This window comes from Sorghum bicolor, chromosome 1 (assembly GCF_000003195.3).
Source record: "Sorghum bicolor cultivar BTx623 chromosome 1, Sorghum_bicolor_NCBIv3, whole genome shotgun sequence".
Classification (NCBI taxonomy): Eukaryota; Viridiplantae; Streptophyta; class Magnoliopsida; order Poales; family Poaceae; genus Sorghum; species Sorghum bicolor.
This window is the reverse complement of record NC_012870.2, coordinates 4441871-4461050: the sequence shown is the minus strand read 5'-3', so window position 1 is coordinate 4461050 and position 19180 is coordinate 4441871. Positions and strand designations below refer to the sequence as shown.

The 19180-nt window shown below is 48.2% G+C and overlaps 6 protein-coding genes and 1 pseudogene across 8 annotated transcripts; 4 read left to right on the top strand and 3 right to left on the bottom strand.

The window, feature by feature from the left end:
- On the bottom strand, nucleotides 274-1379 carry LOC8081270 (non-specific lipid-transfer protein-like protein At2g13820). Its single transcript, XM_002463706.2, has 3 exons — nucleotides 915-1379; nucleotides 741-803; nucleotides 274-652 (listed from the first exon to the last, which is right to left on the bottom strand). Exons 1-3 carry the CDS (start codon nucleotides 1264-1266, stop codon nucleotides 471-473), a joined length of 597 nt encoding a protein of 198 aa, XP_002463751.1. The 5' UTR covers nucleotides 1267-1379; the 3' UTR covers nucleotides 274-470.
- On the top strand, nucleotides 3648-4862 carry LOC8081269 (non-specific lipid transfer protein GPI-anchored 2). The gene is made up of 3 exons (XM_002466264.2): nucleotides 3648-4207; nucleotides 4318-4413; nucleotides 4488-4862. The coding sequence occupies exons 1-3, from the start codon at nucleotides 3862-3864 to the stop codon at nucleotides 4604-4606; spliced, it is 561 nt and encodes a 186-aa protein (XP_002466309.1). The 5' UTR covers nucleotides 3648-3861; the 3' UTR covers nucleotides 4607-4862.
- Nucleotides 5032-5920, top strand: LOC8081268 (uncharacterized N-acetyltransferase p20). Its single transcript, XM_002466263.2, has one exon. The coding sequence runs from the start codon at nucleotides 5176-5178 to the stop codon at nucleotides 5746-5748; it is 573 nt and encodes a 190-aa protein (XP_002466308.2). The 5' UTR covers nucleotides 5032-5175; the 3' UTR covers nucleotides 5749-5920.
- LOC8081267 (uncharacterized N-acetyltransferase p20) lies at nucleotides 6076-7280 on the top strand. Its single transcript, XM_002466262.2, has one exon. The coding sequence runs from the start codon at nucleotides 6297-6299 to the stop codon at nucleotides 6861-6863; it is 567 nt and encodes a 188-aa protein (XP_002466307.1). The 5' UTR covers nucleotides 6076-6296; the 3' UTR covers nucleotides 6864-7280.
- Nucleotides 7648-10465, bottom strand: LOC110433757. 2 transcript variants are annotated; one of them, XM_021456329.1, is made up of 5 exons: nucleotides 10065-10465; nucleotides 8493-9569; nucleotides 8260-8397; nucleotides 8132-8162; nucleotides 7648-8056 (listed from the first exon to the last, which is right to left on the bottom strand). In XM_021456329.1, the coding sequence occupies exons 1-5, from the start codon at nucleotides 10164-10166 to the stop codon at nucleotides 7827-7829; spliced, it is 1578 nt and encodes a 525-aa protein (XP_021312004.1). In that variant the 5' UTR covers nucleotides 10167-10465; the 3' UTR covers nucleotides 7648-7826. The 2 variants fall into 2 exon arrangements, with proteins under 2 accessions (XP_021312004.1, XP_021312002.1); XM_021456327.1 differs by having other exon boundaries at nucleotides 7648-8162.
- On the top strand, nucleotides 10370-10971 carry LOC8061180 (annotated as a pseudogene).
- LOC110433762 (glutamate dehydrogenase) lies at nucleotides 11073-17648 on the bottom strand. Of its 2 annotated transcripts, none has more exons than XM_021456333.1 (10): nucleotides 15071-15233; nucleotides 14837-14989; nucleotides 14465-14578; nucleotides 13220-13441; nucleotides 13011-13085; nucleotides 12598-12714; nucleotides 12135-12385; nucleotides 11931-12006; nucleotides 11737-11823; nucleotides 11073-11589 (listed from the first exon to the last, which is right to left on the bottom strand). In XM_021456333.1, exons 2-10 carry the CDS (start codon nucleotides 14942-14944, stop codon nucleotides 11404-11406), a joined length of 1236 nt encoding a protein of 411 aa, XP_021312008.1. In that variant the 5' UTR covers nucleotides 14945-14989; nucleotides 15071-15233; the 3' UTR covers nucleotides 11073-11403. The 2 variants fall into 2 exon arrangements, with proteins under 2 accessions (XP_021312008.1, XP_021312011.1); XM_021456336.1 differs by lacking the exon at nucleotides 15071-15233 and adding an exon at nucleotides 17277-17648 and having other exon boundaries at nucleotides 11081-11589.

The window sequence follows — 19180 nt, the reverse complement described above, 5'->3', positions numbered from 1 at the left end:
GTAAGGGGCGCTCGCCTGACTGCACAAAGGGGTGTCCATAAGTAGATATGGAAGAAGAAATATAAGAGGAGAGAACAAAAAAAGATAAGTATTATGAATATTTAAAAAATCTATTATAAAGAGTTGTTTTGTTAATGGGTCATCAAAACAGTTTTAGCTCCACCGATAAAGGCGTAGAGCTATTCTTGAGTTGTATTGAATGGGTCCTAAATAAAAAGGAGAAATCAGGCGGAAGAGTGGAAGAAGATCATGCCTGCTCTGGCTGGATCGATATGTCCGTTCTAAGGCATAACATTGACTAAGTATTTCGTTTTGATTTCTCATTGTGCTATTTATGATATACTGTACAAAATTATGATCACAAGCCAACTCAAATCCCGGAAATACTAATACCCTTGTAACAGTTCCTTCTCAAACCACACAACACAACGCATGCGGCAGCATGCATCCTACACAACACCACATCCCAATCAGACGAAAATGGTCGCCACTATCGACAGTACAATGGTGACAGCCGCCACGGACGCGTGAGAACTCCTAACTGACGAGCTGGGCAGCACCACTGGCCTCTGGGAGAAGGGCGGCGAGTCCACCGCCGGAGACGTCGCCGTAGGATCCACCGGAGAGTCTGACGATTCCGGTGGAATCGGTGCTGCAAATGTGTCGATTACGTTTGTCAGTAGATTCAGTTTCAGATAAGAAACCTGACGTGACATGAGCAGAGAAGGCCAGGTCCTTACGCAGTGGAGGCAGCGCGGGAGCGAACGCGACAGGTCCTGGAGCTGGGATTTGCGTCGCCGTGTCTGCAAAAAATTACCAAGACGGAACGACAGTTTTCAGCGGTTAATCTTCGTCATTAACGGAGACGGGGTATATAAATAAAGTTTGCGGCGGCGAGCCGGCGACCGACCAACCTCGGCACTGGAGCGGGACGGAGGTGGAGCTGCAGAGCTTGGGGAGGGAGATGGCGAGCGTGCGGTTGATGGGGAGGCTGAAGGGCACGTTGCCGGTGAGGATGAGGCAGGCGCAGTCGGCGCCCGTGCGCACCATCTCAGCCAGCGAGCCGCAGCACTGCTGCGTCGGCGAGCCGCCGCCGTTGGTGCTCCCCGTCACGAAGTTGAGGCACGGCGTGAACGTCGTTATCAGCGACGCCGTGCACGACGTCGCAATCTGCCCCGTCGCCGGCGCGGCGGCCAGAAGCAGAAGCAGCAGCAGCACCGCGGTCACCGCCGGCGGCGGCTGCATCCTGTCACGCCGGCTCATCATCCGGCACGCACCACGGACGCCCTCTGGAGTCAGGAGCGTGAGAAAAAGTGACGCGAGGTTTTTGGAGGGAAACTTTTTTTGAGGCAGCAAAGCAAATCAAACTGCAAGCACTGTGCTCTCGCGGTGTATATATATCGGACAGTGTTTGAAGTGTTAGCTGAAGATTGGGTCAAGTTGGTTGCGCGAAACTGAGCTAAAATGCTGACCCATGCCAGTTGCTCGTGATCAAAATTAATCTGTTCTATTAGGTGAGGTAGGAATGGTTCGTGACCTGACCAACAAACAAAGAGCAGTACGCAACTACGCTGTGCTACCTGCGGAGTTTCTACAAACCAAGTAAGTTTATAAATAAAAACATTTATTAAAACATGAAAAGGTTTTGGCGAGAAGTTGAACAAACACAGGACACACAAAAGCCCAGAAAGCTCGATCGGGTGGCGGTGCTTCCTAACCGGCTTACGTGCAGCTAATAAAATTTCGACGCAAATAATAATGCAAATCAAACCAATCAAGATGCAATAAGAGAAACACGCATAAGCGGTGATGCAAATCAAAACAATCATGTACAAATCTAATTGTAGCGAGTGATTTTTTTCCTTTTATCTTTTAGAGAAAAGAGAAGAAAACAAAGCTTGTTAGCCTCGAAAACTACTTTCATGTCAAACCAAGCGCACGTTGAACAGATCAATTGCAGCCCACAGTCTAAACATTCCCTGTCGGCCCAATACCTGAGGCCCATGTACGTATTTATGTCTTAGGAGCCCACGAGAAGTCGAGAACTCAGCGGGATAGCGCGTTGGTTCGGTTTGGTCTGAGAGTTTAGCACCACCTCGCCAGCGGAAGGCAGACGCGCCGCGAGCTGCAGCTATAAGACGAGCGCCCCGTGCCCCGTTGCTCCATACTTACCTGGACGAGGTCGACGGGTGATCATGAAAGCCCGTGGCCTAGGTCAGTGGCCTGCATTGCACTTTGGCAGGCGCGCTGGCTTACCATCTCCCCAAGCGGGAGAGTGGACGTCATAATTTGTGGTAGAGGGGGTACGCGTTCGCGCGGCCCCTGCCAAATCTAAATTATTAAAATTTGGACTTATGCTATGGTCTCTATTAACAGTATAGAGCATGCGGGATTTTCCCTTGTAGGTCCCTGCCACTCAGAGCACTCTTGCTTTGTGATCAGAGTTGTGACCCGCTTTAGGCCTTGTTTAGATACATCCAAAAATCTAAAACTTTACAAGATTTTCAGTCACATCGAATCTTGAGTATTAAATATAGATAAAAAGAATAACTAATTGTGCAGTTTACTTGTAAATCACGAACGAATCTTTTAAGTCTAGTTACTTCATAATTAGACAATGTTTGTCAAATAAAAACGAAAATGCTACAGTGTCAAAATCCAAAAACTTTTTGCATCTAAACAAGACCTTAGCAAGTGACCTGTCGTAACTTTTTGCATCTAAACAAGACCTTAGCAAGTGACCTGTCGTCGTCAGTAGACGTGCTAGATTTGCGTTACCAATTTTATTTTATTTTTTTGCCCGCTTCTGCTCATCAGTCAACGTGCAAATTTTGTGTTACAATAGTTTTTTTTTACGACATCATCTTTTTTTTTGAAAGATTGTTTGACGCCAACCATCAGATATCAGATATACAAATAAAATGCACTGTTTCATGAAACTTTAGAGCAAAAAAGCGGAAATACAGACCAAAAAGATGCTTAAGTTTTCCTCCTTCAAAAATATGTACTTATCGACATTAACATTTAATAACACATAAAACTATAAAACACATGATACTCTATTGTGTCCATCTGACCATGTGGCATGTAAACCTTTAGATCTTATTCAGTGACACAGCGTAATTTTCCTTCAATATGGAACGTACAATACCGATCCAAATGGGGCTAATGTTAACGCATGTCATTCCATGTCTTTATTGTCCAGGTACTTGTGGATCAATAGGGGCGAGCCAGGATTCAGATATGGGGAAAGTGTTGACAAAACCTTTTTATGGTACAAATGTCAAATGTTAATCAGGTAAAAAAGATGTTGATCTTAATGTTGGCTTAAAGAAGCTATAAATCATCTTTAGTATCTTTCTTTTTCTTAGATAAAAGAGGATATTGTTCATAAAATCAACGGTTCAAATCATATTGATTGTATCTACTGGAATTATAGAATCATGAGATATAATTAACTTGAGAAAAACACAACAGAAAGATTATTTTATTTCTAATTGGACCTTTATTACCTTAGTTGAAGAGATTTTTTTCTCTCTGTAATCTCTAGAATTAGGACAATAATGTCAGGTAGGAATGGATGGAGAGCAATGTGAAACAACAATACAATTGCTTATTTCGACTGTGTAGTTTCTGCTTGTAGACGTGCGCTAAGATTTGGGGAGAAGTTGACCAAACACAACAACCAAAAAGGTCTAACCTGCTCAACTGCCCTGGCACGACAACAGGGCACCCAATTCAACAAGTTTCGACCTGCCAAGAACAGGATCGTCACTAGTACAAATCATAATAGCCACAAAACCACTTTCGATGTGAAGACACGCTCCCACCAGTCGTCAGTCGAAATCGAAGCCAGAGACAATGGTGGCAGCTTATCATCACGTGGCCACGCGCTGCCTTGCCCTGCCCCTGGCCTTCATGGCGGCCGGGGTCCTGGCGTGGCAGTGCGCGGCGCAGTCCGGCCCGGGCTGCATGCCGGAGCTCGTCAGCCTGAACCCGTGCATGGACTACATGTCCGGCAACGAGACAGCGCCAGACGGGCCGTGCTGCTCGGCCGTGTCGGGCATGCTGCGCTCCAGCCCGGGCTGCCTCTGCATGGTGGTCGGCGGCACGGCCGCGTCGCTCGGCGTCGCCGTCGACGCCGACCGCGCGCTCCGGCTGCCCGCGGCGTGCAAGGTCCAGGCCCCGCCTGCCAGCCAGTGCAACGGTAAGCGGGCCTGACAATCGAGACTTTGAGATAACCCGATCTTGGTAGTTTGGCACGGGCACGGCGGAGAATTGAGAATGGAGAACTAAAAATGTTGCGCGCTTTTGCAGCCGTGGGAGTTCCAGTGCCGTCTCCGGCGGCGGGGACGGCGTCGCCCGGGGATCCGGCGGCGGCGACGCCGTCGGACGCCAACGTCACGCCTGCAGGTACAGCACTAGGCGTACATAGTTCATGCTGTCTTGACACTGAAGACTTGAGCTCTGAATTTGTGACACTGCAGGGTCTGGATCGAAGGCTACACCGGCGTCCACCCTTCCATACTCTGACGGAAACGATAGCAAACCAGGAACGTTCTTCGTCTTCGCCGTCGTTGCACTGGCGCTGCTCCATCGTTTCTAAGATGCGACAGCTTCTTGTGTTTATCATGGACGGTCAACTTGTACAGTTGGGGATGTTTGCCTTGCCCAGAGGGACAGAACACTGTCTGTGTTGATGTGCACTTGGGCATTTTCAGTTAGCGATCACTCTAGCTTTTTGTTCACACGTTAAAGCTCGATGGAGGACGTGATTTGTAGTGTCTCAGGAATGATGTCATGGTTATGATGTGTTTGGCGGCTAATCGAACAGGTCAATCGGATTTACGTATTTCCGAGAAGTAAAGAAGTCACAGTCAAGTTGACCGTTTGACTTGCCTGTATCTGTATGCAGCCACGAGCCTCACCTCACACCTTCCTTCTCCCAGCTTCCTCGTTCCTTCCCACAAGAAGGCGATAGGCTCATACCACACGTGCGACACCAATTTGCATAAGCTAATCTAATCTACACCAAGCTTGCCGGTCAAGATTCTCCTTCTCTCTGGTCAAAGACAGACGAAGTTTCATCCACTGGAACTGAAAGTATATGAACAGAGGCGAGTAGTTGCACTGCCGCATCGAGAAATCAGCAGACCTCAAGAAAATAGCTCAGCAATGGACGCCACGGCGACGCCAACAACCCAAGAAGTCACCGGCACGGCGAAGGTAACCGTGGCCGAGGTGACGCTCCGGAAGTTCGAGCTGTCCGACGTGGACGCCATGATGGCGTGGGCGTCGGACCCGCAGGTGGCCGCCCCGTGCCGGTGGGACGCCTACGAGTCGACGGAGCCGCTGCTGGCCTTCATTCGCGACACCGTGCTCCCGCACCCGTGGTTCCGCGCCATCTGCCTCGAGTCCGGCTCCGGCCGCCCCGTCGGCGCGGTGTCCGTGTCGCCGACGGGGGACCCGTGCCGCGCCGAGCTGGGCTACGTGCTGGCGCGCGCGCACTGGGGCCGGGGCGTCGCCACGGCCGCCGTGAAGCGCGCGGTGGCCACGGTGTTCGCCGAGGTGCAGGGACTGGAGCGCGTGGAGGCGCTCGTCGACGTCGCCAACCCGGCGTCGCAGCGCGTGCTGGAGAAGGCCGGGTTCCGCCGCGAGGGCGTGCTGCGGCGGCACTACTGGCACAAGGGACGCGCCAGGGACATGGTCATGTACAGCTTCCTCTCCGACGACACCCTCCCCGAGTGATCCCCTTCGCCCTTTGGCGGGCGAATCGTCCTTGCATGCATCATCTCGATCAGCTCAGCTGCAAATCTCTTTCGCAATCCTTGTTACTACATACGGAAAAAATATGTATCGATGCAATCATGTAAAAGTGGACCGTGCTATCATGTGTTTTGGCTATGTTTGGGACCAAAGATTCGAAGAGTTAGCTGTTTGGTATCACACGTGGTGCTCTGCATCTGCTGCTCCGAGAACACCTGCTTCGCCGCTTGGCGAGTAGCGACACGAGGAAAGCCTTTCGACGCCACGTACGTGTCGATGAGCGTGATGCCATCCCAAATGCGATAGGTGGAAGGGATTGTCCAGAGAACAAACTCTGATCAATCGAACACGTCACTCTGTTCCTAATTCAGATAAACTAAGTGCTGGTGTGGAGCCTACACACTCATGCGATAGTGTGGCTGAAAGAATGAAAGCAGAGACAGGACGCAGAAGCCTCCACTAGTGAGTAGTGACTGAGCATCACCAGTCACCACCAAGCAAAAGCAACGCGCCGGACCGGAGGCTCAGAGATGGAGCAAGAAGCGGCTGCACAACAGGGGTCCGTGGCCGCGGTGACGCTCCGACGGTTCGAGCTCGCCGACGTCGACGCGATGATGGAGTGGGCGTCGGACCACGAGGTCACGGCGTTCATGACGTGGGACGCCTACACGTCCCGGGAGGCTCTCCTCGCGTTCCTGCGCGATGCCGTGCTGCCACACCCGTGGTTCCGCGCCGTCTGCCTCGGCGCCGTCGGCGGCGAGGGACACGGACCACCCCGCGCCGTGGGCGCGGTGTCCGTGACGCCCACCGACGACGCGTGCCGCGCCGAGCTGTGCGTCGTGCTGGCGCGCGCGCACTGGGGGAAGGGCGTGGCCACGGCGGCGGTGAAGCGCGCGGTCGCCGCGGCGTTCGGCGAGCTCCGGGGAGTTGAGCGCGTCGAGGCGCTCGTGGACATCGACAACGCGGCGGCGCGGCGGGTGCTGGAGAAGGCCGGGTTCCAGCGGGAGACCGTGCTGCGGAGCTACTGCGTGGTCAAGGGAAGGCTCCGGGACATGGTCGTCTACAGCTTCATCTCTACCGACCCTCTCGTTGACTGATCAAGATTCGAACTCATGGTTCCGCGCATCACACCGTGCTCCCGCACCCGTGGTTCCGCGCCATGTGCGTCTCCGGCGCGGTGGTGGGCGCGGTGTCCGTGTCCCCGGTGCCAGAGCGCTGCCGCGGGGAGCCTGGCTACGTGCTGGCCCGCGCGTACTGGGAACCGCGGCTGTGCGGCGCGCGCTGCGGGACGTGTTCGCGGACCTGGAGACGAAGGGGCAGCAGCGCGTGGCGGAGAAGGCCGGGTTCGGCCGCGAGGGCGTGCTGCGCCGGCACTACTGGCACAAGGGACGCGCGAGGGACATGCATAATAGTTTAAGTTTGATCGAATTTATAATAAATAATATTAACATTTATATCTCTAAATTAATCTATAATAAATGTATTCTATAACTAATTTAGTGGTGCTTATTTTGTATTAGAAATGTTAGTATTTTATTTTATTTTATATAACTTTAGTTAAAGTTCATATTATTTGATTTCACAATAAGCGAGGATTATATTTTTTTTTTAGATGGAGGAAGTACTTGCAAATATTCGGAACCGACATTTGTTCCGTTCGGGTTGTTCACAAAGGAGTATTTACAGTTCAGCATTTTTAACCGGTCAACTTACTCAACTATAGTAGTCGAATCGATGATCACACCAAGGCACCAAGCCAAGCCTGCAACGAAATCTGAGCAGCAAGCTGCATCCTTTGCATCTCCAAGCGAAGCAAAGTGCAAGGTGTCAAGGCACACGTATAATCCTTATTATAAATTACAAATAAATAAGGCACACGAATAACTCTACATTTTTTTTTATATATAATTTAAACCGATTTAACAAGGTGACAAGGCACACGTATAATCCTTATTACAAATAAAAAAGGCACACTTATAACTCTACATTCTTTTTTTCAATAATATAAACCGGTTTAACAAGGCATAGAATGATGTTATTTAAACAAGAAGCTATGCAGCTCATTCCAGAATTATTCGAGGCGGGAAGCGAAACCCAGCGGTTAGGTCATCTAGCACCTCAGCTCGCTCACACTCGTGCCACACCCTGCGGCGTGGCACAATCTGCAGCGCCCCAAGCTCCTGCTCGTCATCCCTGACCTCGCCGTCGAGCAGATGCACGTGCCTCAGCAACGGCGCCCTCTTCATGATCAGCCTGACAAAGCTTGTTTGCCACCCCAACCCTTCAAAGCCTGCCACAACGAGGTCTTTCAGGCGACAGTTCTGATGCTGATGCGCATTGGCGTCCAGACTGTCACAGAGATCACCTGAGCTTCGCTGCTCCGAGTTGTTGTCAATCTGCATTCAGATTTCAGAACAGTTGGGTTTACGGTTAGTATTTCCAACATCCATGCACACACGATTTCAGTATAAGTTTGGTCAAGAAAAAATGTACATGAACATGGAACGATTCCAAGGCTGGTGCTGCACCAAGCAGTAGGAGAATCCATAGTACGTCCCAGTTCACTGGGACATTTGCGATGAACAGTTTTTTGAGCTGACCACCAGGAACAACAAAAGGTTCGATCCACATCTGTATACATAAATACACAACGGTTTTTACATGACACAGCAATGTCAATACACAATTACTTAAGTATGTATAAGAGGTAAGAGATGATTACTCACCCGGGGGCCTTTGAACTGCAGAACAAGGAAATCTAGTGGTGGGATCCTTTTGAAGAATTTGCTCGGTGGATACGTCCTACTAGTACCAGATCCATCGTCGATGTCATTATCTTCAGTCTGTAAGTAGTCCAAGCTCACATGCCTAAGGCGAGGCACCTCACCATAGGATAACTTGGTTGGGCGACCACGGCAAACAAAAGTCTCAAGACAAGGCAGAGACATCAGATATATTTTCCCGAAGCAACACCTATCCACTTGCAGACTCTTTATCTTCGATGTTGGCACAAAGAAACGTAAAGCAGCCTGGCAAACACGAGAAGATGTGATACTGAAATCCCTTAGCTCTATGCAGTTTCTAAGAATTTCACTGATCATTCCCATATATGAACCTGCACCCAATGTGAGCTTAGTGAGCCTCTGCACCGTCAGGCAGTTCCATGAACAAATAGGCTGGCAGTTGGATAGCGTAAGCCGCTCCAGACGAACGTTCCGGTATCCATCCAGCTGCTTGAGGTTATAGCCCCCACAATCGCCATCAATAACAAGCTCAAAGTCCTCAACGCCCCACTTGGCAATGGCTGCAGTGACCCATTCATCAATGTTTTCATGCCAACGCCCCAGCATTTGTAGCCTGAGCTTGTGGACAGGCCGGCGCTGACGCACATTCTTTGGGGCCAAAAGGAATGCGTTCACCTGCTTGACGTAGCGCCTCATGGCCCGACGCTCGTAGCGTTCCAGGATGGCTGTGAAAGGCCTGATTTTGGCCATCCAACGCTCATGCCGAGCCTTTATGGCATAGATGTCAGTCAGCTTGTGCATGTTCTTCTCTGCCTCGTATGCTGCCATAGCCTCCATGTTAAGGCGTTTCAGGCGGTGATAGCGTGGTGGGAGGATGTCATCAACAGCGATGTTATAGGATGTCGGCAGACGTCGAGGAAGATCACGCCATCGCTTTGAAAGGATGGTGGTTGTCATTGTTGAGCGTGCATCCAGCTTGTCAAGGATCATGAGTAGTATCTCTTCAGGTAAGCTACTGATTCTGTCCTCATAAATGGTGGATTTCTCGGTTGTACGCATCTAGATTTGTTTTGATGAGAAACATGAAATTCTTGTCAGTGATGTGAAGGAAAGATATACTATAGAAACTAAGCATGTGTTTAGTTTGATGAATCACTCCGTTCATCATGAGTCAATTACCCAAATTTGGTGGAAAAAGGTTTTATTACTCTCATACTAGCACTAATTATTAGCAACGATGTATCAAACCCACTCATTCCAAAAACCAAACAAAAAAGTGAGAAGCGAGATTCCTCAAACCAAACACTCTACATAAGTGTACCACATGCAGTCCTGTCGATAATAATAAAACATAGTAGCTGAAACATTGAAGTAATCCCCCCCCCACCCCCCCCCCCCCCCACCCACACACACACATAAAAAGGAAAAACTGACGGTAAATAGTCAAAGTTCAATACTCAATTGCTTGAAGATTACATCAATTAAGGTCTAATATGATAATAAATCGTGAAAAAAAACCTAACATCGAAGAACTGCAGAGTGACGAGGGCGTACCCGTTTGGCTGGTTTGGAGTCCGGGGAGGCAGCGGTGACGGCAGACAGATCGAAGGCCTTCCGAAGCCGGCGATAGCGGCTAGGAGGCCTCTCCGAAGCCATCGGTCTCGGAAGGTGATGGTCGCCGGAGGGAACTGGCAAATCGAGCTAGGGCATAGGCTCATATAGAATAGAGGACGGCAGCGAGGCGTGGTGGTGCTTTCCGATACGGTCGTCCCAATCGAAGTAGGACGGAGAATCTATTCGTGGTCAGGTCGACTGAACGGGAGGGGACGTGGCTGCCGTATTCCTACAGAGGATCAGAGATGGAGCAAGAAGCGCCTGCCCAACAGACAGGGGGTCCGTGCCCGCGGTCACGCTCCGGCGGTTCGAGCTCACCGACGTCGACGCGATGATGGAGTGGGCGTCGGACCCCGAGGTGACGGCGTTCATGACGTCACGGACGCCTGCACATCCCGGGAGGCAGAGGCTGTCCTCGCGTTCCTGCGCGACGCCGTGCTGCGGCACCAGTGGTTCCGCGCCGTCTGCCTCGGCGTCGAACTCGAACCCCGCCCCGTGGGCGCGGTGTCCGTGACGCCCACCGACGACGCGTGCCGCGCCGAGCTCTGCGTGCTGCTGGCGCGCGCGCACTGGGGGCAAGGGCGTGGCCACGGCGGCGGTGAAGCGCGCGGTCGCCGCGGTGTTCGGCGAGTTCCCGGGCGTGGTGCGCGTCGAGGCGCTCGTGGACGTCGACAACCCGGCGGCGCGGCGGGTGCTGGAGAATGCAGGGTTCCAGCGGGAGGCCGTGCTGCGGAGCTACTGCGTGGTCAAGGGAAGCCACCCGCGCTCGTTGAGTGATCAAGCTTCGAGAGGACCGTGCTAATCTATAAGAAATTAGACCGTGCTAATCTCGAAACAAATCCTCTGCGGTACTGCAGAGAAGACTCATGCTATCGTAGGGTTGTGCTACGGGCCGGCAGGCCCATCCACCGACGTAACAAGATTCAAGAGTGTGACGAGACCATTACATATAAGGCTAACAAATGGATTTGCATATACCATATTCCATAACGTGGCTGGATGACCCAAAGTCGTGCAAGAAAACCAAATGGCATTGGCATTGCTGCTTGCAGACCACCAACAAGCATCATCTCAGGCAGCTATGGGCTACAGACTTATTACCCTTCTTCCGCTATTGGTCTCCAAGAAGACGCACTTCCTGGAATTATTAACCGAACTTGTTTTTCCCGGACCTCCGTTGATCGATCGATCGACATATAATAACCAAAGAAAAACAAGGCTCAAGAGGACACGACGCGCAGCAAACGCAGTGGGGCACGGACACGAGACGGTATCATCATCAGGCTTCCCATCCCCTGAGGACGGTGGCGCGCGCGACGCGGTTGACGCCCAGCGTGAAGGCGCCCATGCGGAGGTCGCAGTTGTGGCTCCGGCACATCTCCTTCACGTCCCCGAAGGCGCGCGTCATGTACGTCCGGAGCTCCGCGTTCACCTTCTCCTCGTCCCACATGAACCCCTGGATGTTCTGAACGATCGAAAGCACGTTCCCACGGTTCAGTTTACATCATCAAGTGTTCTGTAGTCTGTCTGTCTGTCTGGCTGGCTGTGAGAAAACACAGGAAGACTGTGCGGTGACAGATCGGCAGCTTAATAACAGAGAAGAACGACGGACCTGAACCCACTCGAAGTAGCTCACTGTGACACCGCCAGAGTTGGCGAGGATGTCGGGGAGGATGATGACGCCTTTCTTTGACAGGATCTGGGGATGAGATGGAATATTCAGTGGGGAGGGATCAGAAAACATTGCAGAGAGCAGTCGGTTTGTTCACTGTCAGTCTATCTGAAACTGTTAATGTATCAACTTGCCTCGTCTGCCTCTGGGTCTGAGGGGTGATTGGCAGCCTCGATGATGTACTTTGCTTTTATGTCGTTAGCATTATCCCTGTCAGAAAACAGTGCAAGCAAACAATTTATTCAGGACAGGCCTCAAGTCGCAGGAACAAATAGAATATAACTGAAAATAATCGGCTTTTCAGCGGGGTGAATCGACTGCAATGAGAAGAATCTTACTTATTTATGACTCCCCCAAGCGCTGCTGGGATGAGGACGTCGCACTCTTCAGTGAGCAATGAGTTTGGATCGATGGCATCTCCCCCGTTGAAGCCCTTGATCCCTCTGTTCTCCGCCGAGTGCTTCACTAGCTGGGCAATGTCAAGGCCATTGACGTTTTTGACAGCGCCTGTGACATCACTGATAGCAATCACCTTGCCACCGGCTTCATTGATCAGCTGAGCTGCCCAGGAACCAACGTTACCGAATCCCTGAAAAGGGTGAGCAAAGCGTCTATTACTTTGCAGCTAAAATGTTTAGGTGTGAGTGACTGATTTTCAATGATAAACTGACAAGGTAGACTTGATCATGAATTGTTCTCGTAATCAGAGCCGAAAGACACATATTATGCAATTGACGGAGTCTGAAAATTTCTCTGATGTGAACTTTTTAAAAGGTAAGGCTTAACCTAGACACCATTTACCTGTATGACGAAACGCTGGCCTGAAATGCCTTTGCCATGCTCTGCAAGCAAAGCTTCAGTAGCAAACAGAACCCCCCTTCCAGTAGCTGCATCTCTTCCCAATGATCCTCCAAGGTCCTGTGTATTGAGCAGGAAATTCACAATATGCAAGATAATGAGAAGGTAAGCCAGGATCCTCTGAAGAGTATACTGTCCAAATAATCATTATGCCTGCTAAACACGAAATCTTGTTGCATCCTAGATAAATTCCAATGGACTGTGCTTGATAAAATTCCTAATTTTTTGAAGAATCTGATAGAATTCCTAATTTGACCACCTTTTTAAAAATCTTCACAGTACTTTACGTTTTTGATCTGGAAACATATTGTTCAGTACATATATGTGTTGAAACCGCAATATAGATAGTTACTTACAACAGGCTTTCCTGTCACAACAGCAGGTGAGTAACCATGGAACTTTGAGTATTCATCAAGTATCCATGCCATTGTCTACATCCATAAAACAAACAAAATTGGCCATATTAAAATAAACATATACGGATAACTAACTCTTATCAAAGTCATTTATGAAATAATATGTTGGTTCAAAAAAAATTACGAAATAATATATAAAGCAAAATAACCTGTGAGTTGGTGCCCATATCTGGAGCTGGAACGTCGGTATGGATGCCAATTAAGTCATGGATTTTCTGAGTAAAAACTCGGGTAAGCCTCTCAAGCTCGGAGATGCTCAGGTCTCCAGGGCTACATCCTATTCCACCTTTAGCTCCTCCATATGGTATGTTAGCCACTGCTGTTTTCCATGTCATCAGTTGTGCCAAGGCATTGACTTCATCAGGGTCAACCTGAATTGTTAAAGGATTTTAAATGTCAGGACCAGATTTCACCAGTGGATTTCCAAGTGTCTTAAATAAAGAGGAAAACTAATTTGAAGGAAATGGATAGAATCATATACCCATGTAACTTGGATATTGTGAGTTGTCCCTAAGTAGATAGTGGAAATCCAATATTTTAGCAATACATGGGATTCCTAAAAACTAAGAATCTATGCTTAAGGACCATTTCATCTCTTTATGCTTAAGGAAATAAAGCCAGAATGTGACCCCATATTTTCTGTTGTTCCCAGTTTTCAACGTACTTATACTTGGTCTCAAGAAACAATCCAATACATTTTGGTTTTTCATTTCTTCAAGGAGATACCTCAAAATTAACATGATCCACTGAGATATGTTGTGTATGGCAGATTTATGCTTAAGGAAATAGAGCCAGAATGCAACCCCATATAGCTCAGATATTGTTTTGTTGTTCCCAGTTCACAAGAAACAATTCGATATACTTTTGTTTTCCATTTTTTTAAAAAAATTCGGCCTCAGTGGGGACCGCCCCACGGTTTTTATACTAAGAAGAAAGTCTCAGTACCGACCAAGAAAATCCTCGAACCCCGGCCTCACTCGGGAAGTAGGCCGTAGCCTGGGCTGGCGACCACTGCCACAACCCCCAGGTTGGGCCGCCACCATTGCCACAGGCCAGGCTGTCCCACACAGGGAGGCACAGCAAGGGGATCTTTTTACCCCCGACCTGAAATTCGCTCCCACGGGGATTCGAACTCAGGACCTGGGGGATGCCGCTGGAAAGATCTAACCAGAAAGTCCTTTGTTTTTCATTTCTTCAGGGAGATATCTCAAAATTAACATGATCCATTGAGATATGCTGCCTATGGCAGATTCCTGAAAAAACTAGAATTTATACTTAAGGATTGTTTGAAGCCTTTATGCTTAAGGACCATTTCAGGTCGGCAAAGGTGAGGAAAGAATCAAATGCTGACTAGTGTTACAGATAACAAAAGAATGGAGCAACATATTGCTTACCTCATGGTGGTATCTGATTCCACCCTTCATAGGTCCCCTAGCGTTGTCATGTTGAACCCTAAATCCAACATAGGATGCCAAAGTCCCATCATCTTTTGGGATTGTGCATTCAACCTGCAACCACAAATTGCTTGTTACTCAAAGGTTGAACATACTGTTTCAGATGGGGGAAATCCCAGAAAAACCTTAAATACTGATCTTGGTTAAGTAAAAAAATGTGTGTGGGGTGCGGGTGGGTTGGGGGGTCATCATCAGGAATACAGGAACCACCCTGAGCAAGTGAAACAGCGGGAAACAGTGGAACCACCCTGAGCAAGTGAAACAGCGGGAAACAGTTTACCAGATCTAAAACAACTGTGGTGGTTTTATCACCTTGATCTCCCTGAATGGAATGAGCAAGCTCTTCTCCAGCTTGGAGTCGAGGCCCAGCAGCTTAGCTGCCTGCTTGAAGTTCCTGCTGGTTGCTGCCAATGCATTCATCCTGTTCGACGAAATCTCCCTTCAGAAACAGACCTGAAATGGAATCTGGAAGCCCAATGGGATGAGCAACAGAGCAAGAACCCAGAAAGCGTAACTACAAGAGCTAGAAGCATAAACAAATCAAACCTGTTCAAGAAAACCAAGAGTATATTTTTCTATCTTCCCAAGGAACGACAAAATATAGTTACTGAGGAGAGGACGTCCAAGCTCTGGAGGAATTTCAAGGTTAGCAGGGCTACTATATATACCCGCTTGGTAAGGTTTGGTTTGGTCAAGAAAGTACAGGCAGGGTGTTAGATGATAATAGTGACAAATCGCGGTTACTTCCCTATAATACAACTTGATTAACTTTATATATACACTTATAAAGCATACGGGTGATTGGGAACTAAAATAACTGCTCGCGCTCTTTTCTGATAGAATAATCTGCTGTCAAGCTATGTGAAGGTACCAATTCTTTACCATTGCTGTGTTGGAGGCTGATCTCTTTCAAGGATCTGGTCATGAATTCGTGATTCAGACAGTCCCAAAAAGGTCAGGCACTCACTGCTTCTTTAGTTCTTTTCGTTTAAAAGGATCCAGCATTTCAGCCGTAAAACCAGTAAAAATGGGTGCTCAAGAAAGTCTCTCTCCACTTCAGCAATAGAAATATGCCTACTCGGTTAGATCTACCAAATTGTACTTGGCCTGGTACATAGGTCTTTACTGATTGTACAGCCAGTGTCACATGCTGAGTATTCAATTGCTGATTTTCAGCCCGTGAAGAAAGCACATAAGGAGATTTTCTTTTAAGTAATAAAACAAATAACTAAGGCTGCCTTTTTATTCTAATGAACTGGAACCAGATGTGCCAATTTCTATTTATAAATGAGAGGAGTTAGGTACAAGAAACCTAAAGAAACTGTACAGGCAAAGCAAAGGGAAACAGTCACAAGGCAAAGAACTACGGTTGCCATAGTATGCCACATAATTCAAAAGGTGTGCAGCTCTTCCACATGTTTGCTAGTGTACAGTTTCACATGGTTGCCATTTAGCTAGACGCAATTATGACTGATGCAGCAAAAAAAAGTTTCATTATGAATGTTACTGACAACATTATCTGTGCAGATTCAGAAATACGGAGGATATATATGCAGTTTTGAAAAGCACATGGCTGACTCAGCAATGACAGCCCGTGGAATTATTTAGGCCTTCAGTGTTGCATCTGTTAGTATAATATACCAACTAAATCACAAATTTGTCATGGATTGGAAGGTTGCTTTTGCCCTCAAATCAAGGCTTATATTCAGAGTTCAGACAATGCATTAAACATGAAATAGCCATCTGTGCTGTGCAGCATGTGTAGCATATGCCAATATAGGCCAAATGATGTGCTGGCAAGTCACATGACATGCCCTGAGTTAAGCAGGGCAGACTCATTTTAATAAACAGGCCTTTATTTGCCTAAAGAATAACATATACCTGTTAGAGTTTGCCCCCCATAATTACAGGATAAGATCATAAGATAGCATTCGTGATTAGGTTTGCCAACCCGACAGACGAGAGCATATTCTGAAAGAACAAAACAAGAAAAAGGAGATATGCTCTGTCCTAAACCACTGCTCTCAATAGTACTGGGCTGGCAGCCAAAATTCAAGCTCCTAACTTTAGGATGCCTGTATTATAATACAATTTTAGTTTTGTTCTTGTAGAGTTCTAAAAGATTATTGAAATAAGCTCTCATAACTCATAAGGCGAATTTGAGAGATATTCTTCCGAATCTTCCGATTCTCTTCTCACTATAAGCTAGGAGGGCATTCTCTTATATATGATAAAGGAAATCATTCAAACGCAAGCATGATCCTGCAGGTGCAGACATCTGAAGAAAGAGAAGGTGATGTCCTATATATTTATTACACAAGTCTATTCAAAACGATATGACAAAGTACTATAAAATCTGAAAATGCAACAAGTGAAGCCAATATATAATATATAATTTAAAGAAAAAGGAGCGACACACGTTGATCACATGATGTACGAATCATGTAAACAGAAACAGACAGTGATCAATCAATAAGAACAAATCCTCATCCTCTTCAATGAGTTGAGAAGACACGCAGCACTCCATCACTTTCGAGAGGGGAAAAAAGACTAGAGTCCCGTTTGTTAAACTAGAACCGGAAGCTTTGTTTCAACCTCTCAAATTAATCTCAGTAGCAAAAATTTTGGTTGACCTAAGTAGTTCAGCCTACCACTGCAATTTTATAATAAATTAAGACCGGAAGCTTTCAGACTGAATCAAAGACGACGACGCAGCCGCGAAACAAGCAGGCAGAGGAGAGAGAGGTCTTACACTCAGCTAGCACCTAGCACTAGCAGCGGAGGCCGGCGGAGGAAGCGGCGCGGGCGAGGAATTCCACCACCGAGTGCGCGGTGCGTCCGTGCCATCCGAGCGGGGGGTTACGCGGGGTTTTATAGGGGAAACCCGCTCCTCCTGCGACGCATCATGCATGGAAAACACTTGTGCTCGGAGGGCAGCCAAGATATGGGGGAATTTGGACCTGGTGCTAAAGCGCAAAAAGGGCTCCTCCTCCGGCAGTCCGGCCGGCGTGGGGAGGAGAACGAAGTAATTGGGAGATGACGCCAGGAGCTTTGCAATTGGCAGAATTGGATCCACCTGGGATTCCAATTCCAACTGCTTTGGGGTTCTCGGTGCGTGCGTGTCTCTCATTCCATTTCCATTTTTTCTCTTCGTCGATCTGATGATGATGAAGGGAGGGCCGCCGCACGCTTTGCTTCCTCCCCCGTTCGTGGATGATCCGACGGCTGCGCTTGACCTATTTTCCCGGCTTTTTCCGGCGCTGGAAAGGCACGCCGCAAGAGGAATGCAGTTTCGTGATGACGCGGCATTCCAATTCCAACTCTTTAATCCGTCGCCGCAACTCCTCCTTCTGTGAAGGGATAAACCATCAGTACGTATGACTATGTACCAGTACTGCTATTATTATCTACTGTCCTGTTTTCGCTGGGTGGCTGGCAATGGTGTCAATATTCAGGTTCTGGCATGATGTATCCCAGGCTTTTCAATATTTGTAGACAACACGACTGGTCTGTGGCTGAATTTCATCATATAGATTGGAGTTTTGAATTTAGAAGAAACCTGCGGCAAGACACACACGGCGATGAGTGGACAAATCTCCATCACCAACGCAAAACGGGAAACACACGGCGAACCGCAGTCGGACTCCAACTTCCTCACTGACTACAACTGTTGATTTAGAAATTTACACACAAGAATATTGTCTCTTTTTTTTAGTAAGTAGATAGAGATTACTACATCTACATCTCTTTTTTTTTTGTCATGGATGAAGCATCACACTGCATCGCACATCCCCCTCCTTTCTTGTGTCATGGATGAAGCATCATGCTGCGTCACATCCCCCTCCCCTCCTCATCAAACAAAAAAAAAGAGGAGTAGGTTCTTCTTTGGGCTAAAATGGTCAGTATCTACAACGGCGGTAAATAAAGGTTGGAACCTTGCTGCATCAACCTGCACTTGAGTCGCGTACACCACACACTGTTCACCGGATAGCAAATGTGCTAGTGCGTTGACCCCATTGTTTACCAAGACCGACCGCTTCGATTTGCTAAGCGCAAATTATTCGGCGGACTGGATGTCCATTAGGACTACACTTGCGTGCAAAAGAAAGCGCCCCCGTCGTTCCTTTCGGTTATGGTCGAGCAATACTTTACAGGGCAGTGGGCTAAAGCCAGAACTAGCCCATCTCGAGCTGCAATGCAATGCCAATCATCGTGTGCGCAGGCCACGGGCAGACGAAAAGGGGGGGCCTAGACGCGGCGAAAGTGAACTGGGGGGTCTTGGGGGACGGACGAACTGGAACTGCCCTGTAGCCAAGAATGGCCCTTCGAGAGTCGAAATTCAGTCCACAATAGCCTAGATATGGAGAGAAGATGAAACATGAATGAAAGGTCGAAAAAAAGCACATATTGTATATTGTGTAGCTGCAACCAACCAAACAATCCATGTATCAACAGAGCCAGACAATCAATCCATGGTCATAGAAAAGCGGAACTCATAGGACCTACTATTTTGCAACCGCGCACCTAAAGTTTGGGATGACGACGGATTGGTTTCGGTTAAAAATGGTATGGGTGAAAATTAAAATCCTGTCGATGTGGATTGAATGCAATGCGTACCTGTATTTGTTTTAGTATTATTACCACTTGTCCATGTTT

Coding starts and splice junctions, on each gene's coding strand:
- LOC8081270 (XM_002463706.2), bottom strand. CDS start 1,266: ATGATGAGCCGGCGTGACAGGATGCAGCCGCCGCCGGCGGTGACCGCG. Junction 804..914: donor CGTCCCGCTCCAGTGCCGAG/GTTGGTCGGTCG, acceptor AATTTTTTGCAG/ACACGGCGACGCAAATCCCA. Junction 653..740: donor TCCCGCGCTGCCTCCACTGC/GTAAGGACCTGG, acceptor ACACATTTGCAG/CACCGATTCCACCGGAATCG.
- LOC8081268 (XM_002466263.2), top strand. CDS start 5,176: ATGGACGCCACGGCGACGCCAACAACCCAAGAAGTCACCGGCACGGCG.
- LOC8081269 (XM_002466264.2), top strand. CDS start 3,862: ATGGTGGCAGCTTATCATCACGTGGCCACGCGCTGCCTTGCCCTGCCC. Junction 4,208..4,317: donor GCCTGCCAGCCAGTGCAACG/GTAAGCGGGCCT, acceptor GCGCTTTTGCAG/CCGTGGGAGTTCCAGTGCCG. Junction 4,414..4,487: donor CGCCAACGTCACGCCTGCAG/GTACAGCACTAG, acceptor GTGACACTGCAG/GGTCTGGATCGAAGGCTACA.
- LOC8081267 (XM_002466262.2), top strand. CDS start 6,297: ATGGAGCAAGAAGCGGCTGCACAACAGGGGTCCGTGGCCGCGGTGACG.
- LOC110433757 (XM_021456327.1), bottom strand. CDS start 10,166: ATGGCTTCGGAGAGGCCTCCTAGCCGCTATCGCCGGCTTCGGAAGGCC. Junction 8,398..8,492: donor TGCAGTTCAAAGGCCCCCGG/GTGAGTAATCAT, acceptor TTATGTATACAG/ATGTGGATCGAACCTTTTGT. Junction 8,163..8,259: donor TGGAATCGTTCCATGTTCAT/GTACATTTTTTC, acceptor ATCTGAATGCAG/ATTGACAACAACTCGGAGCA.
- LOC110433762 (XM_021456336.1), bottom strand. CDS start 14,944: ATGAATGCATTGGCAGCAACCAGCAGGAACTTCAAGCAGGCAGCTAAG. Junction 14,579..14,836: donor TTCCATTCAGGGAGATCAAG/GTGATAAAACCA, acceptor TTGTGGTTGCAG/GTTGAATGCACAATCCCAAA. Junction 11,590..11,736: donor GCTACTTCGAGTGGGTTCAG/GTCCGTCGTTCT, acceptor TCGATCGTTCAG/AACATCCAGGGGTTCATGTG.